The 25094-nt window shown below is 46.8% G+C and overlaps 1 protein-coding gene and 1 long non-coding RNA gene across 3 annotated transcripts; one reads left to right on the top strand and one right to left on the bottom strand.

The window, feature by feature from the left end:
- Positions 1 to 5177: 5177 nt before the first annotated feature.
- On the top strand, positions 5178 to 24315 carry ARL3 (ADP ribosylation factor like GTPase 3). Its single transcript, XM_031554486.1, has 6 exons — positions 5178 to 5381; positions 8526 to 8669; positions 9484 to 9600; positions 13972 to 14022; positions 16009 to 16194; positions 24140 to 24315. The coding sequence occupies exons 1-6, from the start codon at positions 5193 to 5195 to the stop codon at positions 24185 to 24187; spliced, it is 735 nt and encodes a 244-aa protein (XP_031410346.1). The 5' UTR covers positions 5178 to 5192; the 3' UTR covers positions 24188 to 24315.
- LOC116216897 lies at positions 5368 to 22360 on the bottom strand. 2 transcript variants are annotated; one of them, XR_004160533.1, is made up of 3 exons: positions 22043 to 22360; positions 10451 to 10564; positions 5368 to 6136 (listed from the first exon to the last, which is right to left on the bottom strand). It is a non-coding gene; the product is annotated as an uncharacterized LOC116216897 (long non-coding RNA). The 2 variants fall into 2 exon arrangements; XR_004160532.1 differs by lacking the exon at positions 5368 to 6136 and adding an exon at positions 9607 to 10004.
- Positions 24316 to 25094: the final 779 nt, after the last annotated feature.

Raw genomic sequence — 25094 nt, 5'->3', positions numbered from 1 at the left:
GTGCCCATCGGTAGGCCGGGGGAGGGCGCGTGGGCCGCGTCGGAGGAGATCGCTCGGCCTTGGGGTGGTGTTAATTTGGGGTATCTGGCCCGAGGATCGGGTCCTGGGGGCTGTGTTTGCATGGGGATTGGTGGGTCCTCGATGCGGGTGGGAAGCAGAGCCGCAGAGGCCCGCTTGGCCCGAGGAGAGGCAGAAGGGAAGGTTGACAGAAGGGACCTGGCAATGATGGGGGCAGCGTTCAAACACCGAGTGCTGGGGAGGGCCTGGGGGCATCTGTGGGCGTGGAAAGACCATGGACGGGGCAGCCAGGGGGAAGAGGTGGTGGTGTGATGGTGACCCCAGCACAAGACATGGAGCTGTTGGAGCAGGTCCAGAGCAGACCACAAGGATGCTCAGAGGGCTGGAGCACTTATCCTATGGAGACAGGCTGAGGGGCTGGGTGTGTACAGCCTGGAGAATAGAAGGCTGTGGGGAGACCTCAATATGGCCTTCCCAGAGAAAAAAATGATGTGGGTTCCCCATCCCTGGAGGAATTCAAGGCCAGCTTGGATGGGGCCCTGGGTGGGCTTTGAGGTCCATTCCAACCCATCCATTCTGTGTTGGTTCCTGGGGGCTGCAAAAGTCGGGGGAGCTCCAGGAGGGCTTGCAGAGTTGGAAGGGCTGTTGAAAAATGGCTTTAAAAGGGGAGCTCAGTCTTGGCAGAGAAGCCTGGGTGAAGGAGCTGGGTGTTTGGGCATGGGTCGGGCTGAGACACTGCCCGAGGACTGGGAGAGACCTGGATGGAATGAACAGTTTGGGGAATCACTGTACCGTGCCAGTCACTGTTGTCTGGCTAGGATAGGCTGCTGGGATTTGGGTTTTCTGCTCTTGGGTTTTCTGCCGTGGGCTGGGGAAATGGGGACAGCATGGGCTGAAGAGAGAAGACTTACTGTGGTAATAGAGGAGTTTTGGTGCTAGTGAGAGAAAGAGATGATCCAGAGAGGAAAGGAATGCTCAAGCGTAGAAACAAATTATTTGAGAGGAACAGGGTTCAGTGAGAAGGGGAATTGGAGCCTCACTGCAAAGGGTCTGGTAAGGACAGAAGGCATCACTAGGAGACCAATGTGTGGTGATGGTGAAATGTGGCCTGCATCGTGTTAGGGTGAGGCTGAATTATAGACTTGGGTGCTGGATGCTGCAGTATTTGGGGTGGAACAGGGGATGCTGGTGGAGTCCACCAAGGACTGTCAGGAAAGAATGAGTGTGGATCAGCAGAGGGGTAGGAAACAGCTGTGGTGTTTGGGGAGCTGCTGCCGGTGTGCAGCGTGTGCAGAGAGCCCAGGCTGAGAGAAATGGGAAAGAGCTTCTGTAGGGCAAAGCTGTGTTTTGTCCACAAACCCTCTGGATTCAAGCTGGATTAATGCACAGGAGAAGGCATAAGTGAGAACAGTAAAGGCAGCTCCTCATCTTTGCTGAGTTAATTCTGGCTGCATCCCCACCTGCTGTACCACAGAGAAAGAAATTGAGATATAATCTGTGAGACCTGCTCTATTTTAGATGAGGTGATGATGGAGCTTGTCACACCAGGCACCAAAGCCATCACAGGATGGACATCTGCTGTGGAGATGAAGGCAGCTGCCTCCAGCAGTGCCGTGCTTTGTGGGACGCATTTTGGCCTGCAGCTGCAATCAGCCAAATCTGCTCTTCTGCTTTGTGATGTCCTGATAAACTGGTGTAGTTTGGGATCTGGCTGTAGTTAAGTGAGTGTTTTGTGCATGGGGAGGGTGGACTGGGTGTTTTCCAGTGCTTGTGTTATTTGGTGCAGCATTTTAATGCTTCCTAGTCTATTTTTCATTTTTGGGAGTTGTTTCTGGCGCTGCAGCCTCTCAGACCATGTGGGTAATGGATTGGCTGGGCTGGGTGGCAGGCTGGAGAGCTCTGTTACTGGCTCTCTGTAGTCTCAACTTTCCCTAAAACTGAATAACCCTCAGTGGCAGAAACTCTGGAACATCAGCACATACATCCAGGGCAGCTCTGCTGCCTGGGGGGTATGGAGCAGCAATCAGAACTGATCCAGACAGCCTGACATAACAATGCACTGCTTGCCATCTGAGCTGCCCATGAGCATGTTTCTGACCCATCACGATTGCACTGGTAAGCACTGAAACCCTCTTCAGTTTTGCTTGCTCCTGCTCCAGTGATAAGAGGGTTAATGCTGATGTTTAAATTATTTCAGTGCTCATCCAACTGAGTAAGTGCAGAGGGGGAGTGTCTTGTTCTGCAGAGCATACCAGCATTTCTCACAGCTGTGAGGCAGGGGTGCTGGAAAGTCATAGGTGGAGCACAGAGGGAAAGATGAGCCATAAAAATGCATAGCACGAGAGATGCGTGGTGCTGAAGGCTTTGGCTCGGTTGAGCAGCATGTGTGCTGGGCTCACAGCAAGGGTGAAGGGAGATATTACATGAAAGGGTAAGCAGCCTTCAAAAGTTCTGGAAGTGCTGTGTGAAGCAGAGCTTGCGGCTTGCTTGTCTTCACCAAGTGAGATGGTATGGTACTGATGGATAACAGGGCTGGGGGACGACCTAAGTTTTTCTAAAGCTGTTGATTGAAGATGACATCACTGCATCAAAACCAGGTCTGTCAAAGTGTGGCCCCATTGTACAGCTGAGGAAACTGAGTCATGGAGTGCTTGGATGACACCAGGCAGACGTTGTGCAAAGAATGCAGTACTGACATAGCAAAACGTGTAGTCAAACATCTTCCTCCTGGCCTTAAGCTCCCATTTTTAATAAAAGCAGCAAGTATTGTTGCCTGCTGTAGGTGTACCTAATCCTCAGAATTTTCCCTTTGCCTCTTGTCTGACAGGGAGGCTGTATCAAACTGACTCCATTAAAACAAAACATTTTCCAAAGCTTTAGCAGTGCTCCGCTGCTCTAGTTTCCTAGCAGAGTTGCACATCACACATTTTTCATTTATTTACTGTTTGTGCGATGGTTTTATGGGAAACGATGTGCAGGGAGCGCAGTATATCAACAACTGGAGGAGGTTTCCAAGTACTGCACCGCTGGAGGGGAGACAAAGCGGCAGGCATCAGCAATCCCCTGCACAGGGCAGAGTGCTTCCTTGAAGTCTGCAAAGAGCAGAGGAGTTTGATTTTAATTATGAAAGGAGAATTCATGCTGGTGTTGGTTAATGCACCAAAACACAGAGTGCCGTGTGACCTCTTTGGCAGAAAACTGTGTTAGTAGGTTCGAGCTGGAAGAGCTCTGTAGGTGACTCGGCTCCATTAAATGTGGGATTTCAGCAGAGAAAAGAAAGTCTGCATTGAATGACACCATATGGTGGAGACATGCAGCAAGCAAATGATTTTGTTGGGAGTTCTGCCAGAGTAAGAAGTATTGAATAAACCGTGCTCAATAGATTAATTTACTTCGGTTGTGTTTCGAAAAAGACTGGGTGATTTTATGACCATTAGTGACATTTGCAGTTCTGCAGCCGAAGATAAAGGTAATCAAACGTCATTCTTCAGGGCACCAGCTAATCAGTGCAGTTGTCAGGCCGGCTCCCCCCCTCCAGCTGTGTGTGTGCAGAACCGCACGCTGGACGGCAAATGGAGCCTCAAAGATCCTCTGCTGAAAGCAGGAGACTGGGCTCAGCAAAACCTCTTGTGCTCCCCCAGGTGCGTGACTCCTGTGTGACTGCCTGCGAGCACCATTGCCCCCACTGCCTTCATCTGACTAGTTAGAAACGGTGAATTGCTGCTGCATTGCTTGCTGAAAGTCAGCAGTGAGCAGGGCTGGGCTGCGCTCGGGCGCAGAACAAGGAGACGTTCCCCCTCCGTGGTGAGAGATAACAGAGCGATAGGAGAGAATTTGAGGCAGGTTCAAACTTGGCCCCTTCACCACCAAAACCTCCTGGAGGACTGGAGGTGTGGCAGAGGCAGAACTAGCAAGAGAATCGCGGGCCGGTTTGTGGGCATTGTGTGAAGTTTCTCCCACGGTTGTGGGGAAGGCACAAGGAGCGACTGGAGGACGGAGCGAGGCACTGCGCACTGCTGGGAAATGGAACCACCACCTCTGCGGCTCATGAGCTGGCTAGAAAGGGCCAGGAGGTGAAGGTCCAACCCACGGCCAGGGCAGCGGGGGAGCCGGGGCAGGGAGGGGGTGGGCGATGCGGTCACAGCGGCCGGAGAGGCGCAGGGCTTGTGGCCGAGGTGCGTCGTGGTGAATGGATTCCATTTCAGCTGAATGTCCACATCCACGAGATAAGAGATTGCTGGCGACGGAGGGTGGTTTTGTTTAAAATTCATTATCTGAGCTTTGTGGTTAATAAAGTTAAACAGAATACATTTACCTCTCTTGCCTAATAGGAATCAACTGTGCTGTGCCGTGGCTTGCGGGCCGAGCTTTATCCATGCCCTGTGTATCCTGCCCTCAGTACGAGGGGAAATTGCTCTTTCCATTATGGTCTTATATTGCCAATCTGATACAATATTTAAACAGATTATCTCAATGCTCTGTTTGTCCCAAACCAATTTTTGTTTTGGCCTATAAAGCGAATCTTCCTTTCGGCGGCTTCTGTGGTACAGGATGTAGTTACATGCATCAACTAGTTCAAAAGGCCCATCTACAGCCTGGATTTAAAGCTGAATAAACCCACAAAACCCTTAGCTAGGACTATAAATGTCACTGTATTTTTATATATGTCTGTATTTTCTTTTTTTAAGGAGAACGGGATTACTGCATGCAGCTATAACCAAACGTCCTTCGATAATTCAGTGGGTATTTTAAACCTAGCAATGATAGGCTTTCATAAAACCGCACATCCCTGTTTTCAGAAGGATGCTAATAAGATGGTTAGCTTCCCTTTCATGCTCAACGTGTTTATGAGTGCACTTACCCATTTAGTTGCATCTCTGAATTTAATGCCCCGCTCTGATTTCACAGTAATTGTCAGGAGTCATTTTTTCTTTTCGTGTGTCCCCACTCACTGTCTGGAAAATGCCGTCTTCTTGTTGCTGACCCCATCAGTCTGACTCCTCGCAGTGCTTGTAAAGAAGACCCTCTCCACCAAGGATAATGATGTTTTTAAACAAACCAAGCTGACATAGAACACATAGTTTGCTTAACTCTGTGGTGACCAAGCGGCAGTCGCTGGCTGGCCGTGCCCTGCCTTGAGTTGCTCCCTATGGCTGCCCTTCTCCAGAGGCTACATGCGCTGCCATGCTGTGCTGCTCATTACCCAAACAGCATCTGCAGTTCCCTTCTCTGTTACAGATGCTGCAGTCTGCTTAGTTTGTGCAAATGCCGTGTTGCCCTTGCACTCCTGCAGCCATCCCCACAGTTCCTCTGCTAGGACCCATCCTGCTCCTCACCCCACATGTGCTCCCTCCTTGCTCAGGGTACGTTTACTTGCTGCACTGCTTCGAGGCCCTGCTCCTCTCCCTTGGCATTTGAGCCTCCCCTTTGCACCACCATTTGCTGCTTTTCTACCTGATGTCCGCCATGGATACCAAGTAATTGTTTCCTGTCTTTCATGGGGCCAAGTTGGTTTCAGCACTGTGTCTGCAAGCACAGAGGTGCTAATCCAGCAGCATTTGTGCAGGGAGGGTTGCTTGTTCCTTGTAGTGCCTGCATGCTGCAAGGAACTCAGCTGAGTTACTTTTTCCAGTCTACCAAGCTGTCAGGAAATGCTTTCTGTCTTCCTAACTAGTATGCTCATAACACCAATTTAAAAAAAAGTAGTATATTAGAAACCGGCCTGTGCATAGCTTTACTTAACCTTAAGCATTCACTAACTAGGGAGAAAATGCTGGGTGCCAGTTTTTAATAATATTTATAAAATACTACTAATCACAATAGCCTGGGCTATTACTTGGCTCTTGATTCAAGTTGTGTACACAAACCACGTAACCTATGCTGGTGGCTACTGAGATAGAGTCCACCTCTCCGTGTTGGCCTGCTTGTATTCCAGCCTTTTAAATCAGCTTACTTTATACCTTAGAGAATACTTTTATTTCTATAAATATCCTCCCATCCATTGGCTACCCCAGATAATCCTGCGATCAGCCGTGCCGCGGTGTCACTCGAGCAGAATATGGAGCGATGCTGATCGTTCTCTTGTAGGCTGTCATACTGGCCCAGAAATAGCATCCGTCTACAATGGGAGCAGCTCTATTAACACTTATAACAGTTCCTCTTCCCAACCCCTGGGAATTGCTCCCTGGTAGATAAGCAACACTTGGTAATACACTGCTTTGCGCTCGCTGTTTCGGAGTTGAATTCTGAAACGTAGCATCTCCTAATCCTGATCTGCTCTGGGCTGCACCGCTCCACTCTTAGCAGTGCTGAGAACAGGATTAGCATTGCAACAGCTTCTTTTTTTAACCACGAGCAATAAACTGAAATAATGGGGCCTGGTTCAGAGCCCTCTGAAGTCGGCAGCAGCTCTTTGATGGGTCTGTGTTGGCTTGGATCAGCCTGTAGGAATGGGAAATTCACAGCCTTTCTTGGGAAGGGGGTAGAATGTGTGAATTTTAGAGTTCCTGCTCTCGTGGGGAGCTGAGCTCTGTGTATTTAAAAGCCAACAAATACAGCCATAAATCTGACTGCAGGTGAAAAAATGTGCGGTGTGAGTCGGGCAATTACAGCTTGCATGTTTTAATGACGTCAAGTGCATATAAGCACTGGAGCCCATCCCATTGCCTGGCATTTTCCCTGCCCTCTGCTCCTGGCATTGCCAGGCTGCCTGCACCTACTGCACGGCCCATCCACCCGCTGTGGCTGCACAGAGCCAGCTGTGGGCACCCAGCCTAGGCATAGGGTGTCACAGCCCAGGCTGCAAGCAGTGCGTGCGGGCATTGACCGCCAACAAGCAGAGCCTGCTCCTGATTAGCACCTTGAGCTGGGCCTGGCTTCCCAGGTGTTTAGCAGCCTGTTTATGGTGCAGGTGATGCAGCCCAAGGGTAAGATTTCACTTCTGCTGCTGTGGTTCTGTGCATGAGCTCTGAATTTCTGACCCTCAGCTTTCCACAAAAGCGCAGTCGCAATGGCAGCCATGCAGCATTCTACAAATATCCATCAAGTACAATTTCAGTAAGTTCCTCCTCGTCTTTCAAATCGTGTATTTGTGAACTGCATCTGCTAATTAAATGGGTAGCCAACAAATTACTTCCAAATCTGAAATGCTTGGAGGGAATGGATCAAATCTAACCTATGTTTGGATCTGGGTGTATTTTCACACCGTGCAACGAAAGCTTTGACATCATGATGGTTAGTGCCACATCCTTTCCAAACTGCCCTTTGTGCAGCAGCAGCACAGCGCTGTGACAGCAGTCGTGCAGCCCTTCATCCTAAGGACAGGCTTCTGATTGCTTGATCTGGAGGGGATAAGGAGCAACCCTTATGGCTCAGATAGTCCTTGGTTCCCAGCAGGAATATTTAGAGGGCGTAGTTCCTCCTACCAACAAAGCACTTTGTGACATTAAGCTAATTTGCCCTTGCAGGTCGACAAGAATTGTCATCTCCATTTTGCAAATGGGAGAACAAAACTGCTTGAGAGGCGGGCCCCCGTGGCCTGGGTTTGTGCTGATATCTGAACTTCATTCTCATGATTGCCCTTCGAGACCTGGAAATTGTCTGTGGGAGGCTGAGCAGGATCCCGAAGGCTCCAGAAGGAGCTGTGGGTGCATTTTTCCTTGGAGTTTGCCCAGGCAAACAAGTTGCAGGAGCATCCATGTATCTCAGCCCCTCTCCTGCAGGGCTGAGGTCCAGATGGAAGCAGGGTGGTTTGCTCCTCGTGGTTGCACGTCAGGATCTGGACCGTTCTTCATCCATTTCAGTGAAATGCAGGTCTCTGACAAAAGCTTGGGTGTGCTGCTGTAACGTGCACAGTTGTAAATGAGCTGACCTGCATATTCTGTTTCCTAATCCTGAGTGATACTGTCAGCTCAGAGAGCTGAGCCTGGCTAATGACTGAAATCCACTGTGCTTTTCTTAGCGAGGACGTGTGGTGATCTGAGATAGCTGTTAAGTGCTACATCCTGAGAATCAGAACTGCACGTGCCCCATGGGTCCGACATGTTTTAGACAGATAAACGGGGTTTGAGATGATCAGGGAGTTACTATGAAAAGAACTGATGTCAGGTATGCCGTAACCTACAGTTAACCAGGAGGGAGATTAAATTAATGGGGTTTTCCCTCTGATAAAGATAATGAAGAGCTCGCAAGGACTTGGTTTGCAGCTCCTGCATGTAATATCCTTAGGCACTGTGTTCCTGGCACAGGCAGTGCCAAACAGCTGTATGACACGAGCTAGGCAGCCAGTGGTATACCCCACTGAGTGGTATTTGTGCTGTCTGAGACCTCACTGATGCTCTTGAAGATGAAGGAGAATTGTGGGGAGGGGGAAGAGTAGGAGAGGAAATGGGAAGAGGGAAGGGGTTCAGCCTGTCCTGGGATCCAGCACTGAACAGAACCTGGGGAGCACTACCTGGAGAGGAAAGTCAGAGGGGAAATAACAACTACAGTCTCTCCTGCTAATTTAGGGTTTACTGTCAATCCTGCGTAAACTGAAAAGCACCCCAGACCAGGAGGTGAGGATCCTCCTCTTGGGACTGGATAATGCAGGCAAGACTACACTCCTGAAACAGCTGGCATCTGAGGACATAAGCCACATCACACCAACACAGGTGAGGAAGGCCTTTTGTCTTACAGCCAGCCAACTCCAGACATCCTGTATATTCCATCGTTCCCCCTCTGGTACCTCCAGCCCCCTTTCGTGGAGCATGAAGGTTGGGGAGAGAGAAGTCACCCACCAGAAAAACTGCAGCATTGCTCCTGTGTTGACCAGAGGAGGTTGCTAGAGAGCTATGGGAGATGCTTCCCCCCCACCCTGTAGCTGCCTTGCAAAGCTCCTAGCTCCAACACCCTAATTCCAAGTCCCAGTCCCCTGGGTGTTGCGGCAGCACGTTGCCAGCCCACGCCACATCCTGTTTTTCTACTTGAATGCCCTTTCAGTTGGTGCTTTAATTGATGAAATGGACCCTTCAGACATGCAGCTGTTGCTCTTTTAAGCCCAGCATTACTTGCGTTGTGTTGAATTGAGCTGAGACCTCTGGCTTCACGTTAGCTGGGACTCTCTACTCAGCTTTCACAAGCCCAGTCTTGCTTCTCACAGTGCCCTTGTTTTCTCCTTATCTGCAGCTCTCCCACCTCTTCCTGCACCCACCCTGCTGAGTCTTTCCAGGGTACTAACTGCATCATATGTTTCCGTAGCCATGACAGCATCAACCCCTGACCCAGGAGCACAGGCAAGCTGATGGTTTAGTGGCTGTGTTCATTTTCACCAGTGCCTCTCCCGCAGCCGATCCATCTTTATGGCTGCCTGGCCCATCTCACAGCATGGTGCAGGCATAGGATATATAAGGTGCTAATGTCTGCCTGTGAATCTGATCCAGCCGTTCAGGTTTATGCTCTATGTGCCTTTGTTTCTGCTCTTTCCAGGGCTTTAACATCAAAAGCGTTCAGTCTCAAGGCTTCAAGCTGAACGTATGGGACATAGGCGGACAGAGGAAGATCAGGCCGTACTGGAGGAACTATTTTGAAAACACTGATATCCTTGTAAGTACTGGCTGCAGTTTAATGCTGTGTTCATGTAATCCATGGTCTTGGCCAGAAAGGAACAAGCAGTGTAATGTCCAGGTTCTCAGCAACACCATTGCCATTGTAACAGGAGTTATTCCAAGTGAAATGGCAAGATTGGTTGGGTGCACTAAGAAAAATACAGTGATGTTTGGAGAAATCGTTCAGTTGTATGTTTTTACTTCCATGGGATGGTGCTGGCTGTGGCCAGTTCCTTTCCTCTCATCTCAGGCTTTTCAAAGAAGTGAACATCAATTACTTGTAGTTTGCCCATCTATGGCTCCTTTCACTGGAGACTCCCAAAAGCCCGTCATGGGTACGAGCAACTTAAGCCTCATGTATGGAGGTGGGTCAGAATGGTGCCTTTTTTATAGCTGGGGAAACTGAAGCACAGAAGAGTTAAATGTTGTGTCTGGCATCAGATAGGAAGGCTTCTGGCTGAGGGGCACAGAGAGACCCCTTGTCTTTTCCTTTAGTGCTTTCATCATTACACCGTCCTTTAATGTTTTTGACAGCTGCAGTTACCTTACAATTAGCTACAGTTGACTACCATTATAATTACACTGCGGGACCATGCCAGAGCACGTTACCCTGGGACCTTCTAAGTGCTGTCCTGACTAGTTTCAAAGAGCACCTCTAACATGCAGCCACACGTGGCAGGATGGAGACAGTCTGGGGGCTCCAGGCCCACCCCCTGCCAAGCAGCATTGCCAGTGGGAGCAGAGAAAAAGCCATTCTAAGCAAGGTCTACAGGCTCCCATGGGAAAGCAGGAAGCTCTCTCTGAAAGACGCCCTTCCTCCCTTCTGTATCACACACATACATACTCACTGAGTTGCTGGGAGCTTCAGTTCACTTCCACAGTAGAATCAGTGCAACTAGGAGTAGGGCTTTTTGCTCCGAGGCTCACGTAAGGGTCCTGAAGGGTCTGGCTGTACCTGCAGGCTTAGAAGACATTGTCCAAATGAGTATCTTATTTAAATAGGTCTAAAAAGTCCCCTAGTCTCTTCTCCAGATTTTCTTCTTCCAGTGTTAATTTGCAATCTGATGTTTGAAGGGGCGTAAACTTGAGTGGTTGCTTTTTCAGGGAGTAATGGTATAATCTTTATAAAGAGAAAATCTGTGTTTGAAAAACTAGCAGGACAAACTACACATACTCTTATGTGGCCATCAAGAAAACACATCATGGCTACAGGACTATCATGCCCACTGGATCTGAGCTCTGCAGCTGCTGGTGGGGTGAATGTAGATTTGCAAATCAAAGTCAACACTGCAAAGCAGCAGCTAGGGGATCTTTGCTACAGCAGTTGTTCAGACTGCAGAGGCTGCACAACTGCAAAACAGTGCCTGTGAGGCTCTGCTGGCAAAGCAATGAGCTATGCTGGTCTGTGGTCTTCCCCCCTTCCCAGGATGTGCTGCATGAGAGATGTAGAAATAAAGGTGAATTCAAAGACAGAGGATGAATACAGCTGTGTTCCCAGCCCTCCTCCCACTCTAGCTAAAGCAACATGCAGACAAAACCTTTCTTTTTATACGAGTAAGATAGTTGGTAGAATCAGAGTCAGTTTGGAGGGAAGCAGCAGTGTGAATTCAGAGAGGGAATAACTGATGTGCATGTGGACATGAGCCTGCACTCCATACTGGCCAGCTAGCAGCTAGTCCTGGACTGGGAGCTGTCTACATGTTACTGCAGTGCTTTGCCACGTCCATATGCACCAAAACTGGGAGAGCAGCAAAAAAGATGAGATCTTTTGCCAGCTCTTGCGCCAGTAGTTCATCTCCTCTTGCAAACCTGATGCAGGTCACGCCTCTGTAAATTGAGCTAACTTATCCCTTGTATTATTTCCTCATCCAGCCCCACCGCTTGCAATTTCTGCCCAGCTCACTTACTCCAGGTTTTGTTTAGGCCTGCTACTCAAAGGAGACACCCACCGTGACACGAGTTTCTTTCTCAAGCTCCAATACACTACTTGAGGGCTGCTCAAACTAGTGAACCATGTTACAAAACACTAGAGCCAGGAACAAGCCTTGTGTGGGCCTTGCTGCAGAAGAAAGATGGAAATAAGATATGCCACAGTTCCCAGGACCCTCTGCTTCCGTCTTCTCCTAAAATATATTGCACAAAGTAGAAAGGACCCTTTAAAAAGTATTAAAAAGCAGGAAGTGATTGCAAATTCAAATCCATGCAGGTGCCTTTGAATGAGAGCTAGGTCTTACATCACACACCTGTGATATTTGGAAGTTTAACCCAGGCAAATAAGGTGTGGATATCTGGCTGATTGCGTATTCAGACAGGCACCTGCAGCTATTTGGCACAGTGGTTTCTGGTTTGGAAGTAGGCACTCTGCACATACTTTATCTTCTCTGCTGTGCTTTTGTGGCTTTTGCCCTGAGCACTGTGTCTCCAGTTCTCATCTTGCAAGATAGCTCCCTAGCAAGAAACAGAGCGGTGCAGGAGAAAGCCTGGCTGGCTGTGACATGGAGCTCTTCCTTGCCAGTTAGAGAAGCACCATAATATGCAAGGTGTAACCTTTTATCTAAGAAATAGTGCTCTACTATTGCATTCATGTGTTGCTAAGCTTCCCCTGAGATGTCCTGAAGGGGGAAAGATGATAATCAAGTTTCATAACCACCGCTCTACATCTTCCTTCTTTCTTTCTAGTCCACGCTTTCTATCTCAAATGGGATGCACAGGGGTGGGTGCTTGGGAGGAACAGAGAGGACAGGTGTAGGCACGTGCTTGGGATCACATTGCAGGGAGAGGCTGTGTCAACGCATGCCCGTGGGCCTTTCCCCATCACGTGGCACCAGGCACATGCGTTACTGCCATGTCCCTGCACAGCTGTGTCCAGCCCTGCTATGTATCCATAGGCTCTCTCGGTGTGCATCAGCCACAGGGAGGACCACAGACCCCAGCTGATCAGCTAAAAGGCCAGCGAGCTTGCAGAGATTCCTCCTTCTCAAGACTGGCATGCAGATTCTCCTACCGTTCATCTGGTCCCATTTTAAACAGCCCTAGCTCACTAAGGGTATACCTACAGTTTTGTAGACAGTGCTGCTAGAGATCTTCCCTCCCCCTACTGTTTGGTCAGAATTATCCTGGAAGCATGGATTGCGCTGAGACTGCCTGCAAGGATGCCATTTATCTTGATGGCAGGGTGCTGTGCTCATCTATTCCCTCAAAACCAGGCTGACACTTGCTCCCTGTAAGCCACCAAAGAGCATGCATGTGACATCCTAGCAGCTTCAGTCAGCACTGATGAAGAATGGCAGGGGCTGGAAGCAAAAGACTCAGTGTTTATCACCAGTCCTGTCCCTGTCTGCTGCCCCAGCAACCTTCCCCTTCCTATGAGATGAGGTGATTCTCGCCTGGATGTTATATAGAGGTTCCCCAGTTTGTGTAGTTTGCTATGTGTGCTTTCTAAATTACAGTAGCACTGCTGGAGGGAAGGAGGAAGGGTGGCTGGACTTACTAATCCCTTACCTAGCGGGGTCTTTGAGGAGCCTTTTAGCCTGTGTAGGAGGCATTTACAAAATGAAAGCAGGACATAGCATGCTGCTGGAGAGGGTGAGGACCCTCTCCAAAGGCAGGGAGCCTGCATGCTGGAGAACCACTCTCACCCAGGGACAGATGTCTGCCTGGGACCTCCTCATAAACTGTGAGATGTGGTGCCCAGCTCCGAAGAGATGGAAGAACTCTGTGGTCAGACTTTGGGAACCAGCTTCTGCCTCTCTCCTCTGCCACCTTAAGGACAAGCTGACAGCTGAAGACAGAGTCTTCCAAGCTGGATCCAGCCATAGTCCCCAGCCACCTGTCCCAGGAGGTCATGGTAGGACAGAAACTCAATGTCACCAATATATTCAGACTTCATCTGTCCCCTGAGTGCTATTACGTGCCTTCTTGGCTTATGAGAAGGAGACATGTTCTGCTAGAAAGCAGTTTGGTCTACTCACAGCACTGCAGAGCTTGGGCACTGTTTGCTAGGATGAACGACCATGCCTGGATCCCCACGTTTTGCCATCCTGTACTCAGCTTCAGCCTGTAAGCTGGCCATTTGTGACAATGTCAGGCAGTCTCCCATTCTCTTCAGATAACGTGGAGCTGGTAAGAGCATCCCCAGTACTGCCACAAGCAACTTTCTGATCCTAACCACGTGGCTGTCCACTCCCTTGAGTTTTAAAAAATGAGGTTCCTCTCTAAGCGTCATGATGTTTTGCCAACACTTGGTATATAAATAATACTAAGTATCTTTGTGCCCAAAACCATAATTATTAGGCTTAGCTCATTTATATGATACTAAGGAAAAGTGTCTTCCGGAAAAAGTAACTTTTTCCCCTTACTTCTTTTTCAGATCTATGTCATTGACAGTGCAGATAGGAAGAGGTTTGAAGAAACGGGTCAGGTGAGTTACTTATGCCCAGCTTCCTTTGAAGTAACAGAGTGCTTCTGAGTGCCCCTTGTTCACAAAACTTAGGGAGATGATTTTGTTGTTTATGAGGAAAATTTGCATTTCAAGAGAGACTTGCCTTTCAACATCAACGCAGATTATTTTGGTAGATGTGAAACAAGGAAAATAGGTAGCCTAATTCCGTTTAAATAGAACGGTTTTCATTAAAACTATACAAGAATAGCAAACAGAGTCCAACACTAGAAGAAAAAAAAAAACTTTTCTAAGTCCTTTAAACCTTGCCAAACCAAGACCCTTAGGAATCTTATTTTCTTATTTACGAAGTTGAAATGGAAATCATATTGACTTGATTGTCTTTTGGATGTAATTGAAAAAAAAAAAACCCCAAAAAAACCCCAGGAACTTTGTAACTAGGACTGGCTAGAAAATAAGATTTCCGTTCTGCAAGGTTTTGATGTTTTGTAATGTTTTGTGTTTTAGGATGGAACAAAAATAGGACTCTTGAAGTTTCTGTTACAAAAATTGGAAAGTGGCAGTGTCTCAAAATACCTAACAGCAGATTTGCCCCTTGAAATGGGAGTCAGAAATGAGGGATTTAACCTAAAGCTCTCTGTTCTGCCTGTTTTAAAGGAGCACTTGATCTTTTGTCTCTCTAGTCTCAAGGGCACACCCTAACAGAAGGTTATTCTGGGAGCAGGGGAAATTTCTCTCCTGTTGATGCTGTTTTGTTTTATAATCAGCAATTAAATATTCATTAGGCAAAAGAGGGGGGGAAGAGGCAGAAGTGTAGAGCACTTGCCTGAGTCAGGTGAACTCAGACTGGACCCCTCACATTTCCACAAACAATTTGATTTCAGTAAATCAGCTGTGTCAGACGAAAGACCTATTTTGTTGAAAAATTCCTGGCCAACTCTGTTTATAACTCTGTTCTCTCGCCCTGGTTTCCAAACCAAACATTGCTTTTGAGGGGATGGAGTCAGATTTCCACTGCAGTTTAGCATCTCCCTGACTGTGCTCCTTTAATCCAAAAGTGTCTGGCCAGTGAATGAAAGATATCAGGACAGTATCTGAGAGAAAAACCTTTCCAGCTAAATAAGGAGCCCACAAAATATCTCATCTACTCATCTCTCTGCAGTACCAGCAGTCCCTACAGGTTGAAGTTCTGCTGGGTTTGCCATATGCTCACATAGGGAAGTGACTTGAGACTGCTTGTTTCATGTGAGGCCATTGCACAACCCTAAACATGAAGTATTTCAGCCATCGTTGATCTGCTGCAGATTCAGATTTGGGCTATTAAAAGACTCTCTTTGAGTCATTCAGTTTAGAATGAACAAACCCATTTCTCAGGATGCCACCCAATGCATACTGTGCATATGGAGCCAAAATCCAGCTAGTGGAGCTGACCGAGCTTGTCTTCAGCTAGCCAATGCCTTCAAAAGCATTGCCACTTTCTTGTGGGATTTCCATTTCTGGTGGAAAAGAAAAAAAAAGAAAAAGAAAAAAAAGTCCTCTGCTGCTCAAGTTGCAGTTTATAGAACTTGGAACAAACCCCTGAAAGTCGTTATTAGTGAAGATATTAGGGCTGGTGTCAGCGGCTGCTCAGGTATAAATGCCAGTCAGGCAGTAACTTAAAACAGATTCCTCATCCTGCCAATTTACATGTTTTTTGCTGTTTCATCAATTTTGGTCTCTGGGGAGCAGCGACTGGTAAAACACAGAGCTGTAGCCTTTAAGGCAACTGCTAATTTCAGACTAAGATGAAGATTTTTGTAACCTGTAATTGGAAGAAATAGCTTTTGAACCTTGGGCTCGGATGATTGTATACATTTTTCTTCTCTTATAATAAGAACACTGGAACACGCTCTTCCAGCATTTGCCCTAAATATATTTCTAATTAGAGACAACCACTGGTGGTTGAAGGTTTTCTTCCCTTGCCTCCCTCCGCCTTCCCCTCACCCTACTCTCTTGTAAATGATATAGGAGCTGGCTGAGCTTTTGGATGAAGAAAAGCTTGGTGGAGTCCCCGTGCTCATATTCGCTAACAAGCAGGATTTGCTGACGGCTGCCCCTGCTTCAGAGATTGCCGAGGGACTGAACCTACACACAATCCGTGACAGGGTCTGGCAGATCCAGTCTTGTTCGGCTCTTTCAGGAGAGGGAGTACAGGTGAGGCACTGGAGAGGGCTTGCTGTGCCAGCAGGCCATCTGCAAGAGAGAGATCCTTGTCTGTGATCTGCAGGGTGGGGCAGCTCTGGCTGCATCTCAAAAGAGGGTCAGCACGGCCAAACCCTCACTGCTCACAGCACGGGGTCATGTATCTCACTCACCTCCTGTGTGGAGGGGAGGGGCAGCTATGGGCCCTGGGGATCTCTCCGTCCCTGGAAGAGGGGAGCCTTCACCTCCCCACCCGGGACCTCTTGACCGGGCCAGACGAAGACATTGATTTATTTTAAAGAGACTGCTGTCAGGTTAATCATTTTCACAAAACAAATCACCTTCTACTATTAACCCCTTTGACTGTTACAAGTGTGCACTTTAGAAATCTGATTTACCTTCACTACTAATGTCATTTGGCGTTTTGCTCAGCCCAGGCGCCAGAGAAAAGCCGATCAATTTTTCTGATCTGAGAAACACGAGAACAGCACATGGGGCAAAGACCACTTCTAATAGCAGCATGTGGGGCAGCACAGACCCTCACAGGGGGCTGAGCTGTGTTCCTGAGCTGAACTGTAATAGCTGTGTCTTGTAGCCAGTTCCTGCAGCATAGTAGCTCTTTGTAATGTAAATGGGACCTAGGTTTGTTTATTTCATTCTTAGGCTTTCCTGAATTAATGAAATATTTGCAGCGCTCCCAACCCAAGCAGTCAGGATTATTCCCTTCGCTGATACTTGAAAGAACAAAATCATGAAGCCATTTATCTCCACTGCAAATTCAGTGAATTCCTTATTTGTAGGTGCTACAGGGCTGCTCAAGATAGCCAGATCTCAAGCTGAGTACGAAGAGTCAGAGCAGAAGCCCACAGTACTGAGTGGGCAGTAAAATGGCAGATGAAATTCAGTGCTGACAAGCGCAAAATAATGCACATGAGGAACAACAACTCTAACTAGACGTATATGATGATGGACTCTAAATTAGCTGCCATTACTCAGAGAGCAGATCACTGGGAACAGCAGCTTAGTGCTCAGCAAAAAGGGAAAACCAAATGCTAGGGAGTTGCCAGAAACTAGAAAAGGAACTTTCCAGAAAACTCTCTTCTGTAACAGAATAAAGGCATGGTAGGCACCGGCCTTGAACATGTCGTTAATTTCTGTCTCTATTCCCATCTAAAAAGACTTCAGCAGCAATAAAATCATAGAGTCCAAGAAGAAATTAGGTTGAAGGGTCTTACGCTTAAAACATGGCTAACTAAAAGTACAAAGGAGGTTGCTGAGGGCCTTGTCCATTCAAGCTGTAAGCATCTCCAAGCATGGAAATTCCCCCATCTCTCTACATAATATCTTCCAGCACTTAACTGCCCCCATCAAGAAAAATATTGTTCAAATATCTGCTCAGAAGTATGAGAGATTTGAGGATCTTTTTTTGAGATTATTTTGAGAATGATCAACAGTACAGAGTGACATCTGTAAACAAGGAGAATAAATAGATTGGGACTTGAGAGAGAGGACAAAAAGTGAGAATGTCTTTGGGGTTTATGAAATACAAAAGTGACAGATAGACTATACGCTATTTTTTCCAAATTGCTAGAGGAAGGAGGTTCCTAGTGAAGCAACGATTTAAAACAAATAAAAGCTGCTTCTTCGCTAGTTGCATAATTGAGTTGTGGATCTCTTCAGCTGAAGATGCTGGGGAGACAAAAGGTATTGGTTGGCTCAGAAAAATATTAAGCGAATTTCTAAAGAGCTCCTCAGACAAGATCTGGGGATAACTTTTGGGTGAGGAACAGCCTGGGCCATAGACTGGGAGAAAGAACCCAGTTCCTACTTGTTCTTTCCCTTGGCATCCATTGACCTGACCCCTTACAGTAGTTATTTAGCTTTGAAATTCTTAACCTAACATTTAGACCTAAATGTTTCAGATGGTGTCCTTCAAAGGCCCTTAGTTAGCTAAAATACAAATTGAGCTATGTTGTAACCAACCTTGTGAAAAGCTTCAACTCTGCAATCTTTAATTTGAAGCAGTGGTCTTAAGAGGGAAATACATTCCGCAGCGGCAGTGTATGTTGAAGTCCAAAGAAATGTGATCAGGATTTAAGATAGAGAAAGTGAGGTTGCAGTTTCAAAGGGTTGCAGACAAATGCAGGCTACCTGCTTCCTTCCTTCAGGCCCTCTATTTTATCTAAGTCCAGCTCTTAAGGGCAGTAGAATGGCAGATGAGATTCTGGGAGGAGTGCTGGATGTGGAAGAGCTACATGACAGGAGATGGCACTTTCTGTTGATGAGCTGTGAAAAATGCCTCTTTTCCAAACTGATCTGCAGGCTCTCTGATGTGCTCTGCCCACTTATTTGTTGCTCAGTCTTCCTTTCTGTGTCCTCTCCTCGAAATGTAGTGCATCTTTGTATATGCATTCAATCGACCAGAATATAAGCCCAATGTTCTCACCCAGAGAAATTAAATCCAGTTCTGTACTTAATTCCAGAAAACAGAAGATGAGAGCTAAATTAAAGTATTTGCAGCCCTATAGATTTTGTTCGTTATGCTTATCTAGACAAATTAATTTAGATGCAGGGCAGATAACGTACTGTTGTCCCCAGTCTCATTGCCCTAAATACTGCAGCTTATTCCATAAGTGATTGTTGCAAAAAGGCAAGTCACAAATTCTCTGCAGCTTATAGTAAGAGCCCTTGTATTTCTCTTGTGCCGTAATTCCAGCCCTGTCAAATCAGGCAGCAAGGATGCCAAGCTCTCCTTCTCTTGGCAGTTCATTGAACAGAATGTTTTCCAATATGGCTTTTAAACTAAAGGATCTTAGGTGCAACTGGATCAGCCCCGAAATAAAGAATGTCTTCATCCCTGGGACTCTCAGAAGTCAACATGCTCAAAATGTAGGGGAATCAAAGAAAAGCTTGTTGAGAGCATGAGATGAAGAGAGAAGATTTTGAGAATCGTGGTACACTATCTCTACCAGTGACTCAGAAGGAGGCCGTCTGTGTGTAGTTAGTGATCAGGTCACTGCTTTAAGGACTTCTTTGAGAAATGACAATGAGTGACAGAAAAATAAATGAAGATGTGGAAGCATCAGGTATTCAGAATGAAAGGCAATCACGCTAACCATCGCTGCTGATGGAATACATTAGCTGGAGTAAAATCGGAGACGTCACCGATGGATTTTGCAAGGAAGAGTGGTGGCATATCTAGTACTCAGCACACAGAGGAACAGAGTTCATAGGAGAAGATTTTTGTGGTAGCTTGAAGGAAGAGCAATGAGCAAAGATAAATAATGCCGATACATGAAGGAGAAATAGTTTGAAGGTCATTTAATTAGTTTAGCTGCTAGCACCGTGGTGTATAGAATTGGGTAGTTAAGACTGGGGATTTCAAGGTTAATGAGATTAGATTATGGTTAATAGAATGATATAAATTTAGAGAATTTAACTATTATTTGAATTGGGTTATTTAATAAAACTGTTAATTAAGGAAGGAATCCATATTGTCATCTTTTAAAATTAACCGTCGGGGACTCAGGAAGAGGGGTCCAGCAATGATCTGGGCAGGCTCAGGAGAAAGGTGGCTGGGTTAACCAGCAACCCCATACAGGAAGCCCTCTGGAAGCCAGCTGGCATCCTGCATTGTGCCAGCTGAAGACTTTGTTACCTCCGGAGTGAAATCATGGGCAACACTTGTCTGCTCAATCACCCTTCATAGTATCATTGCAAGAGGAGTGACATCCCTCACCTTAGAAGCTATTTCAAACAAGCTTTCTGCTTGCATATGATTTTAACCTTCTGACTAGTTATCAGTCAGGAGAGCCTTGTCTCCCTGCCACAACTGTTTGGACTCTGCCTCTGGAGCACCAGCATCCTGTTCCAGCTTACACTGAGACCCTTGTGTGTGGTACAACAAATGAAGGAGGTGATCACCAATTCCAGCAGAGAAACACAAGGGAGACTTTGCCTCACAGCAACTCTCCGTTGCCATGTGGGCTCTTCTGGGGTTGTGACCACATCTCTAATTGGTGTGCAGAAGCTATGCATGTTCCATCCTGGCCAGCTGGGATGAGGTGAAAGCAAAAGGGACTCCCCTGCTTTTGCTGGAGATGCTTCTGAGGGGCCAGTACGTATTAAATATGACTTAAGACTTTGGACCAGTCTGTGCTCTGCAGCTCATTTCTTGTTTGAAGCAAGAATCTTGGATCAAGGCAGCAGGAGCTCAGCCTGCCCCAAGGAATCTCCTCCAGAGCAATGCTGCAGCATACTGTATCCAAAGTCTCCCAAGCATAATAGCACCCAGGAGACTATTAAAAGCCAGTGGAAATGAGAGTAGCCACTAAACTCTAATTTATGCCAGAGCCAGTCTGGCCCAAAGGACTGTAGGATGGGCTGAACTGCTTGCTTCTCCCTGTTGGGCTCTATTCTCCACTGACTGGGAGAATGGAGCCCAAGACCTACATGATGCTGGTACTGCAATTCACCACTCTGACAGGGGCAGGATTCAGAACAGGACTCCCAGCAATCTTCTGTGTTATATCCTCTGAGCTGGGTTTTGTCTAAAAGGTGTCTAAGCCACAGCAGGCTGGCCAGATATCTCCCACATCTTAAGAAGGTTCTGAGGCTACTTGTGAATGTGATTTTAAACCAATTTTGACTACTGCAGCTCTCCTGGGGCAGGCAGAGCCAGTTGTGATGAGGAAAAGCAGCAGTATTTCCAGACTACAGGGCAAAGTCTTGTGATTTTTAAGCAGGGTAAAAAGAGACTCTACAAAGTTGCATTGGGGATACAAGGTCTCAGAGGAAAAAAAAGCTTGCACCCAGGCAAAGACAAGGATGGTATACTTGTGGGAGCTTATAAAGCCTGCCTGTATGCCTGAGCAGAGGTGCAAAGAAATGACAGATAATGAAGCTACAGTTATAGCTGTGCAGAGGGAGAAGAAAGCGACAGTTAAAATAATATACACCAAAAAATGCTAGAGATGGAGAATTTTGTACTTGCATGACCCAATTTGTTATGGCAGACAGAAGATTACATGAAAGGATTAAGCTTTGCTGTCCTTAAGGTCACATTAGGGGTCACAAGTTTGTGGCCTTGCCTGATCCCTGGCTTGCAGGGGAGCAGAAATCAGGATGCTTTTTTATGGGGTGGAAGGGACTCATTCGCTGTGTTTGAAGTCAGATTACTTCACTCCCACAGCCACAAAGCTGATAATGCAGAGAATAAGCAAGCAGTGGGCTAATCTCAAACAGGACTTTGCATTCCTCCTGGGGGAGGCTCTACCAGTTCTTTCCCAAAGGGTGTCACAGCACAACTCCCCTGGCACAACAGCAGACGTGACTGCAGCGAGGTGGGGTTGCGCTAAGCAGCATTTCTCTGCAAGAAGCATTATCCTCTTCCCTGGAGTTCTCTCTCTCTTTGCTTTGGTAAAGTTTACTAGCTGCTTGTTAAGGAGCTAAGAGAACTGAAGCTGAAAGATCTGAAATCTTTCCCTGGCTAAGTTTTCCCATGGTTGACTTGAGGCTGGAATACTAATATTGTATCCGTCTCCATCCTCAGCATATCTGCCAACGTCTGTCTCAACAAAGCAGCCCAAGGACATCTATCAAGATCTAAATGTTTCTGTAGGGACTGTGCTTTCTGCACAGAGCCATCTTTTAAGCATGCAGATATAGGGACAGAAAATGCAGGGACAAAGGATGACTGCAGCTGACTCCTTGTGGACTTGACTCTTTCAAGCATCTTTTCCTCCTTCCCCTGTGCTTTCCCCACAGCGCTCTTTGTGTTTGTAACAGCTTCTCTCCATTTCTCTGTCTTAACAACCCCCTGTCCCACTTCAGACCTTAGGTAGAAAAACTGCAAACGTACCTTTTTGTTTCCTTTGCCTTCCATTGCATTTGCTGTTGCACTCAGAGCACTGCAGAAAACATGCCCTGACAAAGTCGCACCAGAGGCTGCAGCGTGGCTGAAGATGAGGAAGATACATCACTTGTAGAGCTGGCTGCATTCGTTTTCTCTTTATCACTGTCAGGCAGGGAGATATTTACAATTAAATGTGATTTTTCCTGTCAATTATCTCATGCCAGAAGAGAGTTTTAAAATCAATTCCTGCATTAAAAGTTCAGCGACCTACTTACGTATTTCAAGCCTGCTTGGAGTTCACCTTTCCTCTTGCATTTTGCTATGTCATTCTTTTGCCCTCATTATATGCTTGATGCAGCCAGGCTCCCAGCCATGGTAAATCCCATCATAAACTCTGCTTTATGACCCTCACCACACCGGTGCTAAAATGGTCTGTCTTTCCCCTTCCCCAGCTCCCTGATGGCAGCAGGCAGAGTTTTAATCATTGTGAATTCAAGTTGTGGTCAGATTAGGTAGAAGATAGGATGCGTGTTTGTTGTTTTGCAGTGATGTATTGTTTCTGGGATTACTGTGCTGAATAGCAGAGGGTGTCAGCTGATATTTATTACTTTAAGCTGTCTCAGCTGTTCTGGTTCAGCAAATAAACCTACATTCAAAATGAATGAGGAGCTCTGCTTGCCTTGTATGCCATGATGTGTGCAAATGTGATTATTGCTTCCGAGGCAGGGGAAGCTGAAATCATTGTGGGAGCATTTTTAGTTATTTATTTATTTTCACTCTTTGCAGGCAATCATGCGCATTTCTAAAGCACACAATGGAGCCAAAGGCTTGACACCTCTCTTCCCTGCCCCATTGTTAAGCCCTGGCATTCCGCTGGCTGGGAAGGCTGGCTCCCTCTCTCTCTAAAGTGATAAGCTTTAAACCATGCTATTGATTGCTTAAGGCATTACATGTTTTACACCTAGGTTATCGGTGTTATTGAAAAGGGAAGACACAAAGCTACTGGGCCTTAAAATGAATCTACCTCTCGTCTTTTCCCATTTGCTCTGAGGATTTCAGACAATTTGTTTTACGCCGATCTCTGCTGTGGAGATAAATAAATGAAACTGGAGGCAGCAGCCCTCCCCGAGGTTCGAGGTAGCAGTGTTATTAGTACCTGGCCCCACGTGCAGCCAGCACAAACTGGGCTTGCTTATTCTTTAACACAGCATGTTGACCATTAAACACAATGCACCGAAATCCTCCCAGAGCTCCAGAGTGGCTTTCACCCAATTTACAACCATGTCCCATCCCACCTGCCTTCTTTCTGCCCGCGGCACCAGCAATGCCTTGTAGGTAGGGTAGGGGTGGGTTTGATGGGACACAAATATGAGAACTGTGCATCCTGCACTCCGTTCTCTGCACCTCACATCAGAGAAGCATCAGGAGTGGGATGAAGTGTCACTGTGTCCTTCAGTGGCATATCCCGTTCTGGGACCTCAGCAAGAAGCTCATGCTCAGTTATTCACAACTGAAGGGCTGCCCTATTGCTTGCAATAGCAAGAAGTGCTGCACACGTTTTTACACAAGTACCCTAATGAGTGTATCGGCGTCGTAAAACACGACCACCTTTATTCTCTGTGTTACCCCACAGTGCCTGTTTCTGAGAGGCACAGAGTCTACATGCCATGATTAAAGGGACTTTCGTCCATCTGAGCTGATGTGATTTGCCTGGGGACACACAGGAGGCACGCAGCTGTGCAGAGAATTAGAGGCACGCTCTGAATGTGGAGCTGGCTGTGTAACAAACAGCTTAAAATGCATAGTCTCAAAGACAAGGTGGCATGGCCAAGGTTACACAAATGATCTGAACCTAGAATTGAGCCTCGATCTGCTGCTGACATACCTTAACTGCAAAGTGATCCTTCCTTGAAGGACCGAGGCATAGTGACATGATGAGACGATGATACTTTTTATGGTTAGAAGAAGGATTTAATAACTGAGCAGTGAAGCGCTTGCTTTTATGCACGGTGGTTTTGGGCACAGAGTGCAGGCATGGGGCAGAGGAGGACAGGAGATTCCCTTTCCCTTCCCTCGACTAACACTGCCTTTCTCTGTCTAAAGGACGGCATGAATTGGGTGTGCAAAAATGTCAATGCAAAGAAGAAATAAAGCACTGAGCTACATGGAAATGGAGGAGCGGTGGGAGCAGAATTCTAGCCTGAAAACACTAATTTGCTGCTTTCTGACCAAATGTTTTTCCATCTGTGCACAGCTACAGCTGTTAAAAGAAAAAAAAAGAGAGAGAGAAAAAAAGGGAACAACATCGGTTAAAACCTACTGCTGGATTTGGAACTTGACCTGCTCTTTAGTATCGTTTTTTATCCCAATAAAGGAATTATATATTTCCTCCCTATGCATAAATAGTATTAAATGTCTGATTAGCCAGCAAGTTTGTAAGCAGAAGCAAGACTGATTCGGTGTGAAGCAGAGGGAGTGGTGAGTTACTGTAGTTGCTTAAATGCATAGGAGCTGCCCTATCCGTGCAGGCTTGCAGTTGCTGAGGACACGCTCAGGTGTCAGTCACAGCTTTTCCTCAGTGACAGATAAAACGCGGTTTTGTTACCAATTGTGGGTAGTTTCTTAAAAAAAACTGATAAGAAGTCATTTGTGTAATGAGGGTAGAAGACTTCAGCATATTCCTATAGCCATAAAAGAGGAGTTTGATCATAACGAGACACTGTTACATTGCGACGACGCCGTAGAAGGAAGAGGGTTATGTGTGTATAATTGAAGCTCTTTACAATTGGAATAATGCAGGATGAGCGTGCCTGGGGCTTTTCTCGCAGCTGAAGGAGAATTTAGCCCGGCGTTTCACCTTGAGCCAGCAAAAACGTGGTTCCTGTGTTCAGTAAGCTCCATATGTGAGATTAGTCTTGATGTTGAACAATCCCTGTTGATTTTCCCTTGATGTTAAGGCAACTCCGCAGCAAAATGCAATTAAGTCCGTGATTACTTTCTAGAATGAGATACCAGGTCCCAGGCTTCCTTTCTGCAGCGTGCAAAACCCATTCTCCCA

This window comes from Meleagris gallopavo, chromosome 8 (assembly GCF_000146605.3).
Source record: "Meleagris gallopavo isolate NT-WF06-2002-E0010 breed Aviagen turkey brand Nicholas breeding stock chromosome 8, Turkey_5.1, whole genome shotgun sequence".
NCBI lineage: Eukaryota > Metazoa > Chordata > Aves > Galliformes > Phasianidae > Meleagris > Meleagris gallopavo.
Note: the sequence above shows the minus strand (reverse complement) of the source record. Positions and strands in the feature narration are given on the sequence as shown.

Coding starts and splice junctions, on each gene's coding strand:
- ARL3 (XM_031554486.1), top strand. CDS start 5,193: ATGCGCTGCCATGCTGTGCTGCTCATTACCCAAACAGCATCTGCAGTT. Junction 8,670..9,483: donor GCCACATCACACCAACACAG/GTGAGGAAGGCC, acceptor TGCTCTTTCCAG/GGCTTTAACATCAAAAGCGT. Junction 9,601..13,971: donor TTGAAAACACTGATATCCTT/GTAAGTACTGGC, acceptor CTTCTTTTTCAG/ATCTATGTCATTGACAGTGC.